Source organism: Cheilinus undulatus, linkage group 16 (genome assembly GCF_018320785.1).
Source record: "Cheilinus undulatus linkage group 16, ASM1832078v1, whole genome shotgun sequence".
NCBI lineage: Eukaryota > Metazoa > Chordata > Actinopteri > Labriformes > Labridae > Cheilinus > Cheilinus undulatus.
In genome coordinates, this window is record NC_054880.1 from 22006124 (window position 1) to 22024600 (window position 18477).

At 38.2% G+C, this 18477-nt stretch overlaps 3 protein-coding genes across 4 annotated transcripts; 1 reads left to right on the forward strand and 2 right to left on the reverse strand.

The window, feature by feature from the left end:
• Window positions 1–510: 510 nt before the first annotated feature.
• On the reverse strand, window positions 511–6192 carry rida (reactive intermediate imine deaminase A homolog). 2 transcript variants are annotated; one of them, XM_041808230.1, is made up of 6 exons: window positions 6038–6192; window positions 4679–4784; window positions 4043–4097; window positions 3871–3939; window positions 1394–1449; window positions 511–630 (listed from the first exon to the last, which is right to left on the reverse strand). In XM_041808230.1, the coding sequence occupies exons 1-6, from the start codon at window positions 6100–6102 to the stop codon at window positions 574–576; spliced, it is 408 nt and encodes a 135-aa protein (XP_041664164.1). In that variant the 5' UTR covers window positions 6103–6192; the 3' UTR covers window positions 511–573. The 2 variants fall into 2 exon arrangements, with proteins under 2 accessions (XP_041664164.1, XP_041664163.1); XM_041808229.1 differs by lacking the exon at window positions 6038–6192 and adding an exon at window positions 5725–5881.
• Window positions 6193–6420: 228 nt separating this feature from the next.
• stk3 (serine/threonine kinase 3 (STE20 homolog, yeast)) lies at window positions 6421–14909 on the reverse strand. Its single transcript, XM_041808228.1, has 11 exons — window positions 14711–14909; window positions 13702–13782; window positions 13436–13564; window positions 13070–13184; window positions 12508–12672; window positions 12228–12395; window positions 11991–12128; window positions 11764–11889; window positions 11467–11671; window positions 10137–10330; window positions 6421–9782 (listed from the first exon to the last, which is right to left on the reverse strand). Exons 1-11 carry the CDS (start codon window positions 14731–14733, stop codon window positions 9624–9626), a joined length of 1503 nt encoding a protein of 500 aa, XP_041664162.1. The 5' UTR covers window positions 14734–14909; the 3' UTR covers window positions 6421–9623.
• Window positions 14910–15110: 201 nt separating this feature from the next.
• polr2k (RNA polymerase II, I and III subunit K) lies at window positions 15111–18255 on the forward strand. Its single transcript, XM_041808232.1, has 4 exons — window positions 15111–15197; window positions 15418–15486; window positions 16705–16797; window positions 18145–18255. Exons 2-4 carry the CDS (start codon window positions 15426–15428, stop codon window positions 18165–18167), a joined length of 177 nt encoding a protein of 58 aa, XP_041664166.1. The 5' UTR covers window positions 15111–15197; window positions 15418–15425; the 3' UTR covers window positions 18168–18255.
• The last annotated feature ends 222 nt before the right edge of the window (window positions 18256–18477 follow it).

Here is an 18477-nt window from a genome sequence, read left to right on the forward strand (position 1 = left end):
GGTACATCAGGCTGGTTGTGCAGATAGTGATTAGCTATTTAGCCATTATGTTTGTGTCATTACAAGTATGTCAGGTTATTGATCAATAATAATTTCTGAAATAGTTCAAAAGTGCAATCAAACAACAACAGTTTCAAGAGGAAGCATTAGTTTTTATATTTACCTCACAACATTGAAAAAGAAATGTGACGAGATCCAGGTTTGGTCTTTTTAGTTTAAAAAAAAAAAAAAAGTCCTTTTAAGCATTTTTATTGAAGCAAGGCACAACGCAAGGGTTTCAACCCATGGTTTTCTTCAGCGTTGAAGTAGACCACGAGTTGAAACACGTCTGTTGTGCCTTCCTTCACTAAAAATGCTTAAAATGACATTTTTTGAGTACTGGCATCTCGTTTTCCAGTGAGTGTTTTTGTTGTGAACTTTAAGAGGTTTATTGTTTGGAGGGTGCTCCTTTTTTTTTGCTTTCTCTTGGTCTTTAGTTTGTCATCAGGAAAAACAACAAGACTTCCATTGTACAACTATTAAGGTCATTTAATGGTTACGTGACTACAGTTTGTTCGGGAGGTGGCCAGCTAGTCAGGAGTCCGAGAGAGGACCAAGAACAGCAACTGCCTCAATTTCCACCAGACCACCCTGAGGAGAAAGTAAGGACACATGAGAAATGTTGATAACAGAGACATTAAAATTAAACATTCTTCAGCAGAGAAAGACACTACTGTTACACTGTCATGTGCATTAGTTTTAGGCACTAAGGACTCATCATTGGGCCCGATGTACTCCGAGATGACAATGACTTGTCACTTCTTATGAAATAAGGGCTGAATTCAACTAAACCTGCACTCAAAAAGTTGAGAAAAGCTGTTAAAAGTGGCCTACTTGGTTTGTTGCGATAGCTACTTGCAAAGCATTCTTAGCTTGGTCAAAGCACAAACCAGTTTTAAAAGCCTTTTGCCTACATTTGAAATTCATCCACAAAACAAAGGTTTTTGTAGTGCATACACTGTATGATGGTGTGCAACTTTTACTGAACTAAGGAATCATCATTCTTCAAGAAATTTAGTTACAGAGCAAAAACTCTATATTCTGTTCATCTAATTAACATGCTAAAATACTTTCAATGACAATCCAAACTTGTTTTATGGTGGCTATTTAAAGTTTTTAGAGATTTATGCAAACCATTCAAGATCTAGTAGTTAGTTAGCCTAGCTTCGTTACTTTCTGTTTACTGTTAACATGACATTAAATTTCATCAGTTCATTTACCACTGTTTATGGATGATGGAAAGTGTGTTACGTGGATGAATGAGCATGCATCTAGCTACCACACCCATGTGTAATGATGTATGTGAACGATATGTACTGCAGGGTGTTTTAGCTCTGAGACTGTCTGTACTCACTCTGGGAAGAGCAGCGACTTGGTATGCAGCTCTGGCAGGGAAGTTACTGGTGAAAACTGAAGGAAAAAAATCACATTTTATTACATATTTTAAAGTCATATGCATAGTTGCAGCTATTTATGGAAAAAATATTTTAAAAGTCAATAGGTTTAGTTTTTTTCTTCAATAAAACTGACTCCTGTGATACACCCATCTATATACCTACTAGGTTTAACTATCCTAATTGGCTTGTGTATATCAGTTTTAGTCCATGTTTCCTAATCAATGAAAATCAGTGTTTTGATGTTTGTTGGACATTTTTGCTGCTACCTGAAGACTTGGCAAGCAGCCTGTGATTTCTGTAACTGCAGCGAGCACGCATCCTCTTTCCTGAGGGTCAGAAAAAGTTCCCTTTATGAGTTTTAGAGTTTAGCAGAGTCAAGGTGGGAGCTCAGGGGGGCACAGCAAAGCCTGCTGGGAGGGTTGGGTTACACTTGTGTGCCTGCACAGCGGTGTCCATTTACGACTCGCTGGGCACTGCAGCTCTGTTACACCTGTCTGTTATGATGGAGGAGGAAAAGCCTGATCAGAGCAGGGCGGGCTGCGTTCATACAGCAGAGGCTGCCTGTCAGGTGACTGATACATCTGTCAGCAGTTATTTCTTTGAAGGATGTCAGGGAAACATGAGGCACTGCACACTCTAACAATAACACATGTACAGATCACAGAATGTGCCACAGAATTAGTCATAATATCATAGGAGATCATTTTATTGTCTGTAATTTAACCATGAGGCATCTGCCAGTGCAGGAAAAAATAAAGCTAATTTGGAAAATCCTGCAGGTCCTCAGGAGTCCACTTAAGTATGACTCTAAAATGAGGAATTTCCATTATGTCCCATGATAAATCTCCCCTTTTAGAGCAAAATCAACATTGAATGAACATGATTCGCTTACAGGGTTCATCCACTTTCTCCAAGGTCAAATTCAAGGATTTTACAAGCACTTACAAGGTCCATTGTATGCAGATAAAGTAAATGCATGCTTAAAAAAATAATTTCCCCTTCATTATAATGCTAAATAGATGTAATGCTATTAATAACCAAAATTGTGTTTTATAATAGCAGTGTATAGTTGCATGCGAAATTAAAAGGAATCCTAAACAAATCTAATAAAATCATTTTCAATCATTTTTCAATTTTCTCCTCATCAAATGTGAATGTGTTGATCAATGAAAAATGCTGACTTACATCTCAAGTTTACTGTTACTGCCTGATATTGTTAGGTACAAACTGTGCTTTTTCCTACAATTATTTGATTATTTTTCATGTAAACAACTCCCTGACATATTTTCAAACTTATTTTATAATTCTAATTATCTCTAATAAGCAAACTGTTCAATCATATAGCTGTATTTTTCATAAGGAAAACAATAAAAACAATTTCAAGCACTATATCTGAAATTACCTTGAAAGCACTTTTGAGGATTTTCACCACCCACACAAACCTAGAGCCTACTAAAACAGTTTTCTCTTCAATATTTCTATTTCTCTAAGGGTAAAAACATTTTTTTCTTGGGCTCATGTTTTGTCTATGTAGAGGCTAAGAATTAGGCATGCATTTTCAAAGTCAGGGTGTGGCTGATTTAACTGACAGACATGTTGTAGCTGTTTGCAGAAGGTTTATGAACTGCCTCAGCTCCACCTCTTTGTCTGTTACTGCAATGATCCAATGTTAGGTAGAGTTAGCATCTTCAAATGGGGAACCCCATCATTTTTTCTCAAAACGCCACCAAGACTACACAGTCAGTGAGTCTAAAGCAGTATTTCATAGAAACTGCAAATGATATGCAAGACCATAACAGTTTGCTTTTAAACCTTCCAATGAAAAAATGTATTCATTTTTTCAGCCAAAAGAAAGCAGAATTATTATTCAGTAAATGTCATTCTTTATTTTTACTTCTAGATTAACAATGATGTTTGTAAGTACTTGAAAACTGGGTAATTGTTATAATAAATACAATTCTTGATTGATTCTGCTGGCCCAGTCCATGAGTCATAGATATGAGCTGCATATAAGGACAGCATGTCTCAGGTCATATTTACACTGCAAAGAAGCCCAAACAGATTTACTTTTAAACTTCCTCTCCACACACACTACTCATCATGAAGCTTTCACCCAGTGCTGTTAAAGTTTCTAAACTTTTAGATCTTTGCTTAAGGTTATTAAGCATGAAAAAGGTACAAATTAATCACCAACAATGTTGATGAACTTGACAAAAAGGGACTGAGGGCTACACCTATGATGCAGTTTCTACTGGTGTCCTGGCTGTTTGGTTACATGGCGCCCCCATGTGGCTGTATTACACACTTAAAATAATACAAGTAAGACATAAAGCATTATTTCACAATCTTAAAACAGGAAGATACGTGTTAAATGTAAATTATTCAAATATTTAAGACAGGAAATAAATGAATAAATGACAAAGTATGGCCTTACATGTTTTGTAGACATCGTTGACGCTGTTAAAATCTTTGATATCAGCAAGCAGCACTGTCGTCTTCACCACTGAAACCAGAGAAATGACTCTGTTAGTGAGTTTAAACATGCAAGTCATTCAAACATATGTAAAAAGCTGCAGTTAAATCATAAAGAGTTCCTGAGATCTCACCATTGGTGTAGTCACAGCCAGCAGCTTTAAGGATCTCCCCCATATTGATGAGAGCCTGAAAGATGAGAGACACATTTGATCAATATGTCAGCTCGTGCTTTCAGTTTTTATTTTCAACAAATAATGTTAACATTTCTCAATATCCAGTTAAAAAAGTTTTAGTCCGTCCCAAGTTTTAATGGTTTATAGATTTTCCCCATACTGTTGAGACTACTTATTTAATGGTGTTTGTTGCTGAACATCTGTTAAAACTTTGAATTTTTTGTAATTTCCCCTTGTGGGACTAATAAAGGAATATCTTATCTTAATTTTTATTTGTGAAAATCTCTTAAGCACAGAAAAAATATAGATATGATTAAAATAAATGAAATATTGCCAAAGTTTCTTGTACTGTCATTGAAACAAATTAGTTTGATGCATACTTTCAGCTCAATAATTGAAAGAAACTGGACAGTGCTGTCTGACACTTATCAAAATAGACTTTGGGAATCTCACACCTGCGCTTCTCTAGTTCATCTGTATTAAGGATCCTTTCTCTGGTGGTCTGGATTTAGATTTACAGGCACTCAGCCAACATAAATATTAGGCAGATGTTACAAAACATGTTTGGTGATCTACTGTCATCATCATTATTACCTGTTTGGCTTGGGCCTGCACTCCTCCGTCTACCAGCTGACCAGAAGCCACATCCAGTCCCAGCTGACCTGAGATGTACATCGTTCTGTCCACAACCACTGACTGGCTGAAGAAGAAAAACGCACGGTAGTTACACAACAGCATTTCAAACCTGATTTTATATTTAGTGAGGAATACTCAATAAACTTCTAATGATTGAACAATCAAACCTAAACAAACAGCAAAAACCTGCTGATCTTTTAATTAAAAAAAAGTATAATCTGGGGGACAGATGGTCTAGTGGTTAAGAGGCGCCCTGTGTCTCTCTCCACTCATCTTTGCTTGACTATCCACTGTCCTCCTCTATGAATAAAGGTATACAATGACCTCCCAAAAATTTAAAGGAATCTCCTACACACTTGTCCATCTTGCACAAAAAAGGTATTTATATGCAACTTTTTTTGCACACAGTGTGCAGGGGATTCCTTTGAATTTTTTTGTCTTAAGAAATAGATGTACAAGGCAATATTTTCATTATCACCCCCAAGAAAAAAATAAAAAATAAAAAAAACACATTTTGTTGGATAAAACTGCTCCTTTCTAATCTATCATATTAACTCATCAATAGTGGTATTTAACTGTCCTCTCATTGTAGAGCATTTTGCATGGATATGTTAATAAAATTATGCAGTGATTTTTTTCAGGCACCTGAACAGAAAAACAATCCCTCTTATACAGGATGAAGGACCTTGTTGAAGTGGATTAAAGGGCATTTTGCCTTGAATTCCTGATAACCAGTGACCATTCATTCATTGTCTGAGGTAGCTCCGCCCACTGATAGCCGATTGGTCAAAGCAGAGACACCCCTCAACACGTTAAACTGTGAAATGTTAATTAAACGTCATAAAAACTATATAATTTTCTGTATAGCTATCTAATTTCGCGACTTGTAGTATGTTTTCTTAGTTTAAATTAGCTATCAGTAAAGAAGAGCATGGTTTTATTATTTTAAGTTTAAATGATATTTAACGTCAAGAAGCATCAATTCAGTGAACTTTAACTCTTACCTGTATATTCCCTGTCTGACAGGGGCTTTTGGTGTATAGGGGATTTGTCGACGGATAGCTGCCATTTCAAGTCTGCTGCACGAGATTTCTACTCTGCGACTGCTCCTCTAAGAATAAAATCTTTGTCTCTATTTTATGGGGTCAAGACTAGCAGGTGAGATCAATGAACTCTAAGTCCCACCCCTTAATTTATACTGGACTGCCCTCGTGAGTCCTGTTAACTCTAACTTATATGTAAGAGCAAGTAAAAGCACCCCACGTGTCACTATTATAGTAAATATGCTTTAGTATTGGGTTTCTTACGGTTTCTTACCTGTAAGGGCCGATGGCAGCCGGAGCAGATGTAGTGTTGATGATTCTTCTGATGAGCGCAGACATGTTTCGGATATTTTTTTCTCCCAACGTTTCCTCTCTTCAGAATCGCTGTGAATGCTGTAGCGGTTTTGCAACAACTTCTGGAAAGAGAAACAGTTACTGCCGTAAAATCTGTCAACAAGCGCACACCACATTTTTTTGGGAGAAACTGAAAGAGCAATGGAATAGAAAAGGAAAATTGTTTGCGCCTTTATGAGAAGATTTACGGTATAACAGGTGGCCATTCATAATGGTTTTTACAGCAATTGAGGCAGAGACGGAGGTTCAAAGCTCTTGTTGTGAAATAAGAGATAAGATAAAAACATTTTACTGCAGTAATGGTTAGCTGTAAGTAACTTTTATTATTTTTTGCACTTTTGCAAAACGTTATAAAGTATTACAAACAAAATATAATAAATTAAGTGGTTCAAACATAAATGCTTACATTCCACTCTACACCCTCAAGTCGTTATGAAGCAGAATAGTGAAATACATGAAATTAAAATCATATTGCTATATGTCAGACTGATTTATAACTATACATATTATGGCAGATTCTCAACAATGGGACTTATTTATCGTACAAAGCAAGTCGTTTCATTTAAAGCTGAAAACACAGCTTCCTTATTAACAGTACTCTTACCTGTGCAGTTAATACAATAATAGCATTCCACTAAATAGCAAACGTAATTATAAACATGCATAGTCTAAAACACACAGAAATCAAGTCATCGTATTTGACAACGGTGGCAAAAATATAAACAGCCAATTCAGCTACCATATTTAAACCAGTGTCAGAAGTAAACAAATCAAACATATAATAAATAAGCTTGTCAGTAATGATCTTTAGACTTAATTCATGAAGACAGAATAAAAGAATGTTAATGATTTATGATGTAACAGAGAAATAAAATCAGACTCAAACAAAAACAGACAAGTGTGGACTAGTACTGATTGTAGCATGATTGGATTGATGAGGTTAAAACATTGGCTCAGCTTACCAAAATTGTCAACCAGGTGTGACAATGTAACAGGTCTTCTTTATAAGATTACATTAATATTTTGATGATAGATTAATATGCAGTGCGTGTGGGCTGAACCACACCATCAATACTGCATATTAACATTCATGTGTAACAGCAACCTGTGAACAGATTTTTTCAAAATAAAATTCATTCATAGGGTCATTGCCAATACATTTGTGAATTTTTAAAAAATCCTTCATGAAGAGACACATCATCAGCTGGTCAGTCAGTTTCCATTTCAACATTCATAATTGTGAAGAAAAAAGCAACTATTGACATCATTATTTAAGAGTTACAGATCTGATAACAGCCATAAAGTATTAAGACCAAAAACCCACCTTTATAGATTCTGTTGTAATCAGAGCTTCAATCCTTCATTAATAATATCACAAATACAAGTAAATATAACTCATTCCAATGGATTATAGAGGACACATGAATCAACCTGCAGGGGGGAATTGGCTGAAAAATCCTACTTGGATGACTATCACTGAAAATCAAACAATAGATGTCAGGATGATTGTATAGCTTTCTTTTGATGATGTGTGCAGTGTTTAATGTTTGTATTTTTCATCTTAACAAGATGTTGTTTTAATGCTCAGTGAATGAACTGTTAATGTGATCAGTCATGTCCTACTGATAGAGGACTATTAGGTTTTTTGGTTGCTTTCTTCACTGTCTAGGGTAAAAGCAGGCTGCACATCTGTTTAAAAAGCTGTACACTTCCATCCTCTGATCTGACTTAAGTCAATCAAAGTTTGAAATAATTACAGACAATTGAGGTTTTAAAGACTCCAGAGACATGAAAAAATCAAACAATATTTTGGAATGTTTTTGCTTTTATGGAAACATATGTTTTTAAGTTTAGGAATGAGTTCAGGTGTAACCTTGTTTTTTGCTAAGAGGATCTGGCTGCAGACCTCTATGGTGGGGTGACCTCGACCACGGGTCGGGAAGTGACGCACATTACCCAAGACAGAACCAGAATGACGTACTGAATGATGTAAGTGGGTATTTTTCACAACAGCAGAATTCTATCAAATCAAAAATTTACTGAGGGGGATACATTTAAATTCATAACACAAACAAAGGAAACCCCAAAGAGGAGTAGGTTTAGGCACCCAAAACCTTAAGGTTAGTATTAGGGTAAGAAGGTGGAGGATAAAACTAAAAATAACACACCACAAACTAAGGAAAAAAACAAGGGTTAGTAAATCACTTCCCACCCCATGGTCAAGGTTGCCCCACTGTAGAGGTCTGCAACAGATGCCTCTTGTTTTTTGTGAGTAAAATGGATCATTTTGTCAAATCAAGCTAGGGTTTTGACTCATGTAGTGTTGAGCCCTTAACACAAACGCACAAAAACCCCTAAATAATATATTCAGGTGAGCTACATGTGTAAACACAAACAGCCAAACAAAGAAACAAACTGATTTTCTCCTGGTTTGACTCCCTAGTTGTTTGCATGACCAATTTGTTCAGGTAAAGAGGCTCCTTCTATTCTCCCTGCTACTCTTTTCTGTTCACAAGAATACATTTTCCCACTACCAGTCTGTCCAAACACATTAAGCTATGATATCAATTTTTAGGAGTACATGTGTGATAATGGCTTTTTTAGTTGAGAGCAGTAAATAAATGTATGAATTAGGCACTAAGAAGAACAGAGACAGTAACCTGGATGTTTAAAGAAGCCTCAGATGTCAAACTTGAATTGAAAAATAACCTTTAAGACAATGAAAAATGCTCACAAATTGCTGATCCACCAAGGACTGAAAGCATGCACTATCGATCAGTCTACTTCACTGTTTTCATCTTTTCTGTACTTTTTCTAGATTTCCTCTCTTTATTTCTAACCCCTCTCCAAGCATGGAAATGCATCTGACTATGCGACGACTTGGTTGTTTTACTACATTGCTTATTTTGAAAACCAGGCTTCAAATATTTTAAGGCATTCTCAACTTAAACATCATTGTGATTGTCTTTGGTCATGGATGAGCCTCCACAGCTTTTTGTCAAAGGTGTTTTCAAACTAAGCTCTACATATTTACACACAAGTCCGAGGAACAAACACCACGAGTCACTGACCAGCTGATCACACTGCTGTTACTGTGAGGAGTAGACAGGCTTCTTTTATGTTGATGGGGATTCCCTGAAGCTTTTCAGTGAGCAACAAACGTCATTTCATTTGGAAAAGGGGAACTCCAGAGCGTATGTTTTTGCTTTGGCTGCAATCCTGAGCATCATTCACCAGAGAGCAACTTTGCAGGAGCCATAGAAGCAAATTTAAGATATAAAATGGAGAAACAGCATCCAGATGTATTTTAGAAACAAGGCAGATGAGTGTAGATTCCCAGAGCCAAGATGGAGAGTGACAGAAGCCTGTAACTTCATTAAGAGGTCAGTTAGCAGTCAGTCAGAACAGCAGCGGGGTTCCAACAGAGACAGTTACGTCTTCTTTACTCTTCTGAGTCAATGTGACACAAGTTTTGTGGTGATGGTGGCTTTGGGAGAGGGAAACACTTAGAAGTTCTGTTGTCTTCTCTTCTTTGCATCCATGGCATCAAGGATGGGCTGCCTCTTAGCGGTGTAGCGCTGCCTGAGCTCCTCAATCTCCCGTTCCATCATAGGATCCAAGGCACTCAATCGCATCTGAAGCTCCTCAAAATCCAAGTTCTTCAGCTGAGGATCCAAGCACACACAAATGACAAAAAAACTTTAAGTGAAGTGATGACTCGCCCTCATGCTGGAATCATACAGCCTAATATCATCCTTTATCGTGACAATAAAGAGACAGAAAAAACAGTAAATGTGCAACACTTTCCTTCAAGTAGAGACAGCTCGATTAAACAGTAACTTAGAAACAAATCACTTCACCAGAGTGACTGTGAGGGTTGTTGCTTTAGAAACAATACATTTTGGATGCTGCAGTGCAGCACAAAGGAAACACACACAAAGGAAAAAGGGCATAAGTCATATTTAATTTCCACTTCTGTTTTTCTATTTTGACTAATAAAGATGGAAGATGTTACTCACAAAGTCAAAGTCTCCGTCCTGAGGAACCTTCCAATTATCAGGGAAGACGTTTTTGGACTGGATGTGGTAGCCAGGCTGCTCCTGGGGCTGGTTGTGATTGTAATTCTCCTGCTGCTGGGCGGCCTTGTTGGAATCCTGCTTGTCAAAGTAATCCATGAAGGACGGGCGAAGCGGCTGTTGGGGGGTGGCATGCCCTGAAGATGAGGAAATTGGTTGTGTTTTACTTTGTGAATGAAACAGCTGGATCTGACAGTTCAAAATTCAAATTCAAATCATCACTTTAAAAGTGTCAGACAACAGGCATTTTATCTGATGACTTTCTGTTGTTTCCTTTTCTAACCACTGATTAATTTTACACAGAGCAATGCAGGACAAACCTCAGTACAGTTTATAAAGAAGTCTACAAACGATCATTTAATGTTGACTGTTCACCAGGTGCTGTGTGCAAAGGAACAAAAAACAGCTGGCACCAAGAGCATTTTAGTGCTCCGTGCACTTTGTGCCAACAATGCTGAACTCCATTTTGGGGGGGGCACAGCCCCTGTTGATGCAGGCCCTAAATGTTATAATTATGTTTTGTCCACCTTCAAGCTTTAAGCATGAAGGCAAATAATAGATCTCTAACAGGGTTACCTGGACAGAGAGCAAAGCAGATGCTAACTTTAGCTAACTAGCTGTCTAAATTCCTTCATCAGTTCAAATGGAGCTTAGCAAAAGATCAAGCAGGAAGACTATTTTGACTTATTCATTAGTCACCGCTTGTTCACATCTCTCCCTTCTTTTATTCTTTCTCTCTTCCTGCTCTGGTGATCAGCTCATTATGGGTGGTTACAGTTCACTCTCTAAAGTACTAAGCTAATCAGATTCTGCACAACCTTGTTTGACCAATCATCATGCCCCTGTCTTATTCTAAATCTGCCACCCTTTCTTTTGAAGCCATCCTGATGTTTCAGCGTGGACGCTACAACCCTCCTCCACCCCAGCCACCTTCATTCAATTAATCAGCATCTGGTTCAGATCCACAGAGGTCTTCTGCTCATCTCATCCTGCATACCTCAGTCCCCTTATCTAAGCCTTTCGTTGGTTTCCAGTTCCAGATTCTCAGAAGTCTACTCCTCATCTGATCCTGCATCCCTCATCAACACCACCACTGTCTAGACTCCATAGAGAGGAATCCCATTCCTGCCATTTGAATATTTGAAACCTTACACTGAAATGTCAAATCAGACCCTACTGAAAAGATTCTAAGTCTAGTCAGCCACAGAAACATCGACATCAGTGTTTCAATCACATCAGTTTTACATATCAAGAGATTAATGTGTCGTCTCACTCCTCATGGATCCTTGGTCTTCCTCCTCCTCTTCATCATCATCACTGTTGATGACCATGGTGCCGAGGTCTGACTCCAGCATGGTGCTGCCGTGTTCAATCATGGTCTGCGCCCCATCGCTCATGGTGCTTGTGGCTCGCATGGTTCCTGCACCTTCAGAGCCTGATTTTACCATAGTGTGAGAGTCCACCTCAGTCTCCTCCTCCTGGATAAAACAGGATGTTTGATCACATTGTCTGTGTGTTAAAAAAAAAAGGTCAAATCTAAATGTTGTTATTGTCCAGTAAATGTAATTACAGAGTTGTCGTCCTCCTCCTCTAGCTCTCTCTGCTGCTCCTGCTGCCTCTTGGCTTTCATCTCCATGGCTTCAGTGATCAGGTCTCTCAAGATTGTGACTGGCTTGGCTTGGCTGATGAACGGGTGCTGGGCATTCATAAAAGTAAACAAATATATAAATACATTTTTTGAAAAAGTGTTTATCGCTTTCTTACACAGTGTTTGTGAGTGTGTGCTCCATGTTAAACCTGCAGGAGCTGGGTTGCGGTCGCTCTCTGCTCTGGATTTTTGACCAGACACTTCTTCACAAAGTCTGTGAATTCATCAGACCAAAGCTCCGGCTTCCTGAATGTTGGAGGAGGGTTGGTTGGGATCATGAAGATAGCCTATGAAAAAACATCACAGAACATCATCCCAACTGTGTGTTCTTCAGGAGCTGAGTGGTTATAACCCCCTATGTCATCATTAACCAAGTTTACACTCACTCTCATGGGATGGATGTCAGCATAGGGAGGTTTGCCCTCTGCCATCTCTATGGATGTGATGCCTAGAGACCAGATGTCAGCCACACAGTTGTAACCAATCTCCTGGATCACCTCTGGAGCCATCCAGAATGGAGTACCAATCACAGTGTTTCTCTTTGCCATTGTGTCCTTTAGAGACAAAAACAACACTGGTATCATCTTGAGAACTTTTCAGACTGATAATGTGATTCAAAATACTGAATGGCAATGACAAACACACAACACATAGCTTCATTGTTACCGTTAGTTGTCCAGCAACTCCAAAGTCTGCCAGTTTGGCGTGTCCCTCTGTGTTGAGGAGGATGTTTCCCGCCTTGATGTCCCGATGGATCTTTCTCATGAAGTGAAGGTATTCAAGACCCTTCAGTGTTGACTTCAGAATAGTGGCAATCTCATCCTCTGTCAACTGATGCAACAAGAAAAAGACAAAACAATTAGATTAAATGAGATTCTAGAAGAACTAAGTAGTCAAATTTGTTGACATGGGTATGCCTTGATGTATTTTTTATACTGAAGTCAATATTACTGCTAGTTAAGTCACAATCACATTAAATCAGAACACTCCTGGACAGCTAGATCAATTCTGCAAGGACTAATCCACTGTCTTAAGCTAAGGACCTACTCTGCAATCTTTCTGCAGCTGGCCTCAAGCCTGGCCTGCAGCTTCTTCACTGCATGTCATTCCCAATTCACTCTTCCCAATTTCCCCTACCTCAAAAATACATCATCACAAATATATATATTTTCTTGATTATTTGAGGTTCACTATTGTAGCACAACTTTAATTCTCTGGAAGCATTCACCGTCTTGTTGCGTAGTCTGATGATGTCAGAGACTGACCCAGCTCCGCAGTACTCCATAACAATCCACAGGTCTGTGTTCTTGAAGTAGCTGCCATAATACTTCACTACGTAAGGGCTGCCATGAAAAGCAGAACAGAGCAGTTATCAAAGGAGAAGAGAAAAGTTTCATTTCAAACAGGAAACAGAAGAAGTGAGAAACCTCGCTGACTGAGATGTCAGAACTCTGCACAGGCTGCAGCTTATGACTGTATATTCAAACTTCCGACAAGTGACCATAGGGCAGATATGACTTTTAAACTTATGATGTTATATCATTGACTATATGAAGTTAAGTTGTGTGCTGGAAAATCTGTGCTCTTTCCTAACCTGTCACATTGCTGCATGATAGAAATCTCCTTGATGATCTCCTGTAGGTCAGACTCCACAGGAACCTGCTTGATGGCCACCACCTGACCCGACTCCTTATGGATGGCTTTGAACACACTGCCATAGGATCTAAAGACACAGAAGTAACGTAGCTTTTAGTCCAGTGTTTATTTTATCAATTTGATTTTAACAGGTCCTTAAAGAATTCAGACTAGTCTGGAATATGATCGATGACTTTTCAGTAAGTTGCGTCAAAAAATTCTTACCCTTCACCCAGTTTCTCTAGTACATCAAACACTTCCTCTGGTTGTTTGGTCAAACTGTCTTCACTCAGCTTTTTCAATTTGCTGTAAAAATGGAAAATAACAATTAATCACACATTATGATCTTTTATCTTCAGTTAAAAAATAAAAAACTAATAATGTATGTGAAGATATAAGATATATATATATATATATATATATATATATATATATATATATATATATATATATATCTTATGGACCGCAAGCAAGACAACAATAACGCCAGCAAGATTTTACTATGAGTTAATTGGTAATATAGATATGGCAGTTTATTTATCAGAACTGATTTTACAGCTTATGATGGAAGATGTGTAGATAATTTATACCTGAAGAGGTGTGAAGTTTTAAAAGTGCCCAAAAAAGAAACGTCCATTTCTAAAATCTTTGAATTGTATTTTCTGACTCCTTCATTTTTAAAGACTGAAAATAGACCCGTCACAGCTACAGTTTTCATTAATAGTTAATTACACACGGCTAAAAGGATAAATTAACACACAAAAATGAATTATGGCACTCTTGGTCTACACAATGGTAGATTTTAGTCTTAAAATACATTTTTTTCCTAATGTATCATACTTATAAACACACGCCTGTTTCTGTATTAATTCTGTCGGACTACTATTAAAACAAGCATACCAGTGTTGTTTATTGATAATTATGAGGTCGTGAAGGACATCATGGGGTTGATTGATGTTTGAGATTAACGTTCAAACTGTAACGCGGACGCACAAAGTACGTTTACAAAGCTGTACTTGAACCTTGACTAAAGATAAAAAAGCAACTACTTAGAAGCTGAGTTTGTAATTTCTGGTCTTGACTTGTTTAAAATAAAGGGAAAGTTCGGCACAAAACCGGTACAGCTAACTAAATTAGCATCAGCGAGCTGAACGATGGCTACCGCCTACGTTAGCATTTTAGCTAGCTAGAAATAGCTCTGTAGCACGTTTAAACCAGTAAGACGAACACTAACCTTTTAGGCGCAGACGGCTCCATTGTTTACACCTCCAAAGCAAAAAAATAACAGACTAATAAGAAGTTATGTCAGCTTTTAGGCCAATAGTCAAGATGTGAACATTGTCGACAGAGTCGTTGTTGTCAAAAACTAGTGGAGGGCCAGCTGAGTGTTCATTTGATGATGGACACTTTCGTTGGTGTGTTTTACACTGCGCCCCCTGTTCGGTTGGAGGACAGAAAAACTATATAAAAAATATAAAATATTTCCCCTATGAATGCCAAAAAGAAGCCTCAACATGTTCTTTTGTATTTGTTTCATTCATACAACATTCATTTTTACAACTAACTGTATGAAAATGCTAAATAAGCAAAATATGACGCTCAATGCTGTGACCAATCCTAAGCCACTTTACTACGGGGTGGGTGATGGTTGTACGCATGCGCGCAGTAAGCGTGTGATAGGAAAAGAAACATAACTAGCTAACGCGTAGCTTGTTTTCACGGTAAGATGTTCTACTTTTAACCTCTCTCCAAAAAATACAATAAATGTGTGGCAATTATAGGACATTTTGAGAGTTATTTTTGTAATTTTAGGCTCACTTTTGACTTAATTTTTGCCAGTTTAGCTTCTTATTGTCGGTACCGCCATGCTGTTTCTGTGTTAGCAATTTATCATGTTTACAGATGTGGCTGAGTCTTTAATGCCTTTGTTGACTTTTCTAGAAACAAAAATGGATCCACAGAAAGATCTTCAGCCACCCAAACAACAACCTATGATCTACATATGTGGAGGTACATGGGAGTTGTTAACTGTATTTATAATAAAGCTAGGTTGTTCTACTACATCTGGCAGTACTGCTAACAGCATTAAAGTGCCTTGCTGTAAAGCGAGTTTAAATGTTGTTCCATTTCTGAATACTTTATATCTTGTACTATCGTAACCACCCTCTGATTTAGAGTTAAATTACTACTAACACTCTATATAAACTTAAAACAAAAAGTAGGGCAATTTGTGTTTGGTACATTATTTCTTTGTTGTAACAATGCTTCTTGGTAATAAATCTTATACCGTTGGAAAGCCTGTTTAATTACCCTTTTAAATGATGTCACATTTGTAAGGATCATGCATTTGTGGGATGCAGCAGTGCTGAGCATGTGGGATGCGCCCATGAAAAATGTGCCAAATCTTCTCTGCCAATGCCAAACAGCTGATTCTGCCATTGACTCTTGTTTGGTGTTTGGTGGATTGGATGATTGAAGTTTGAAGAAACAAGACATATTGACAATCTAACAATTTATTCATTTACCAAACAGGGGCCTCAGTAGCGTGTGGAAGTAGCATACACAGCCACAACAGCCTGGCTCCTCCTCCTTATGCTGGTCACCAGCCTGGTCACACACTGCTGTGGGATGGCATCCCATTCTTCAACCAGCATTTGTCGCAAGTCAGCCAACATGGTTGTGTTGGTCACTCTGGCACGAACAGCACACCCAAGCTGATCCCACAAGTGTTCAATGGGGTTAAGGTCAGGACTGCTGGCAGGCCATTCATCCTCTCCACTCCCAAATTCTGGAGGTAGTCTCTGATCAACCCCGCTCTGTGGGGGCGAGTGTTGTCATCTTGGAGGATAGAGCTCTTGCTGACAGGTTGAGAAAAAAGTATTCTTGGGGTGTTGTCTTCTTGGGATGCCTACTTCGCGGCCTGTCTCTGACATTCCCCGTTATATGGAACTTGGCCTTCAGTTTGGAGATGGTACTAGGGTTCACTCCAAACAATGCCAAGGGTAATGCCAAACAATGCCAATACAAGGGTAATAAACAGGCTTTCCAACAGTATAAGATTTATTACCAAGAAGCATTGTTACAACAAAGAAATAATGTACCAAACACAAATTGCCTTACTTTATGTTTTAAGTTTAGTTAAGTTGTTAATGATGTATCAGTTCTTTTTTCTGCTCTGTGTAAACTATTACCTTGTTCTGTTTCATGTAATATATTTTCTACCTGCAGAGTGTCACACGGAAAATGAAATTAAGGCCCGTGATCCAATCCGATGCAGAGAGTGCGGCTACAGAATCATGTACAAGAAGAGAACAAAGAGATGTATCCTTCAGTGTGTTATTTCTGTCTGTTTGTCCCAGAAAGGTTAACATATGTTTAATGGGAAACTGCATTAGAATCGAGTTTTATTGCCACATTTTCACATATGAGGAGTATGACCTGATGTGTGGTACAAAAACAAATCAAGGAAGACGAATGAAAGTAGTTAGAGGCTATAAGAACAGCAGTACATCTGCAGACAGGGAACTTAAATACATCAATATTAAATATATATAAGCAGTACTGAAATAGAAAATAAAGACACAACAAGTATGTACAAGTTGCACAGACAGGGTTTATAGATGAGCAGGTCTGTTGATGATCAAGTTATAGTGCAATTAATGAATGTAGTATTACACTCACTGTGTGCAACTTTAAATAGGAAAGATAAGGTCCGGTGTGTGTCGATGTAATGCATAAAGTCTGTTAAAGCTTGCAGACTCTTGATGAGAGGCTGTCATGTGGGGGTAGGGCCTGAGTTGTGCAAGGGGATGACAGCAGAGGGCACCAGGAAGAGAAACGATCCTTGTGGTATAAGGTTTTGGTTGCGATGGACCGCAGCCTTTTGCCGGGGGGGCTTAAAAAGTCCATGTCTGCCTTGCATGAGAGGGGTCGGTGGCAATTTAACTCCAGGCCTCAGTAAAGGTGCATGGGTCATGAAGAGATTCAAGACTGAAACCAGTCACCCTCTTTGCAGACTGTCTGGTATGCTGCAGCCTGTTCTTTTCCTTTGCTGTGGCTGCAGCATACCAGACAGTAATCGATTATGTAAGGATGGATTCAAAGATGGTGATGTAGAAGTGCACCATCATCGTCTTTCACAGGTTGGATTTCCTCAGATGTCACCAGAAGTACAGCCTCTGTTGAGTTCTTTTTTTAAGAGGGAGCTGATGTTTAGTTCACATTTGAGGCCTTGCGTGATGTTAGGGATGTCAGCAGCAATGTCTTTCCAGAAATCTCCATCTCCAGCTATTTATGTCTCTAATCATCTCTGCTGTCTTCAGAGTAGTGAGCCCTAGGTGCATGACACTTGACCAGTGTTCTTCAGGCTTTAAGGTGCGTTCATCATCACAATTATTGTTGAATTGTAGGTGTATTCTGCAGAAGAAGCCCCATTTTTGTATCTGAGAGTTATACATCAGTATAAATGAAAATTTAAGTTTGTTTTTACAAACATTGCCAGATTAAAAGGAACTTGTAGAAACATGAAGTACTACCAGTTACCAGCTGGTAGTTACTAGTCCTCCTATTGATATTTTTCATGTACTTAGTTATAGATTTTTTGTTGTTGTTAATTATAAGAGTTTATTGTTTTTACACTTGTTCATTTCCTTGACCATTTTATTTCAGTGGTGGTCTTTGATGCTCGATGAAGAGGAGGAGAGCAGCAGTTCTGATAGTTTTTGTTGTTTGATTTTTTTGTAGTATATAACTATGTAAATAAAAAGATCTCCAGTCTTGGCTTTAGAATTTTCATTCATTTTTTAAATTGCTACATCCATATTAAATCAAACAGTGCTGTTTAACTTTGCCAAAATTTTGGTAAATTAAAAGTATGATTTTTCACTAACTTCGAATCCATCTCTCTTTTCCATCTCTAATTGTCTAGGTATGATCTATTTGTATCTGTGCAACTGTGCAGCTGGTATTGAATGAAACAAACAGCATCCTGCAGATTACCAA

Excerpts from the sequence above, each read along its gene's own strand:
- rida (XM_041808230.1), bottom strand. The coding sequence starts at position 6,102 with ATGTCTGCGCTCATCAGAAGAATCATCAACACTACATCTGCTCCGGCT. Across the intron at positions 4,785-6,037 it reads GCTGCCATCGGCCCTTACAG|CCAGTCAGTGGTTGTGGACA; the intron begins GTAAGAAACCGT and ends TTTCTTCTTCAG. Across the intron at positions 1,450-3,870 it reads CAACGATGTCTACAAAACAT|TTTTCACCAGTAACTTCCCT; the intron begins GTAAGGCCATAC and ends TTTTTCCTTCAG.
- stk3 (XM_041808228.1), bottom strand. The coding sequence starts at position 14,733 with ATGGAGCCGTCTGCGCCTAAAAG. Across the intron at positions 11,672-11,763 it reads AGGAGGAGGACGACAACTCT|GAGGAGGAGACTGAGGTGGA; the intron begins GTAATTACATTT and ends TGTTTTATCCAG. Across the intron at positions 9,783-10,136 it reads AGGACGGAGACTTTGACTTT|CTGAAGAACTTGGATTTTGA; the intron begins GTGAGTAACATC and ends TTGGATCCTCAG.
- polr2k (XM_041808232.1), top strand. The coding sequence starts at position 15,426 with ATGGATCCACAGAAAGATCTTCAGCCACCCAAACAACAACCTATGATC. Across the intron at positions 15,487-16,704 it reads TATGATCTACATATGTGGAG|AGTGTCACACGGAAAATGAA; the intron begins GTACATGGGAGT and ends TTCTACCTGCAG. Across the intron at positions 16,798-18,144 it reads CAAGAAGAGAACAAAGAGAT|TGGTGGTCTTTGATGCTCGA; the intron begins GTATCCTTCAGT and ends ATTTTATTTCAG.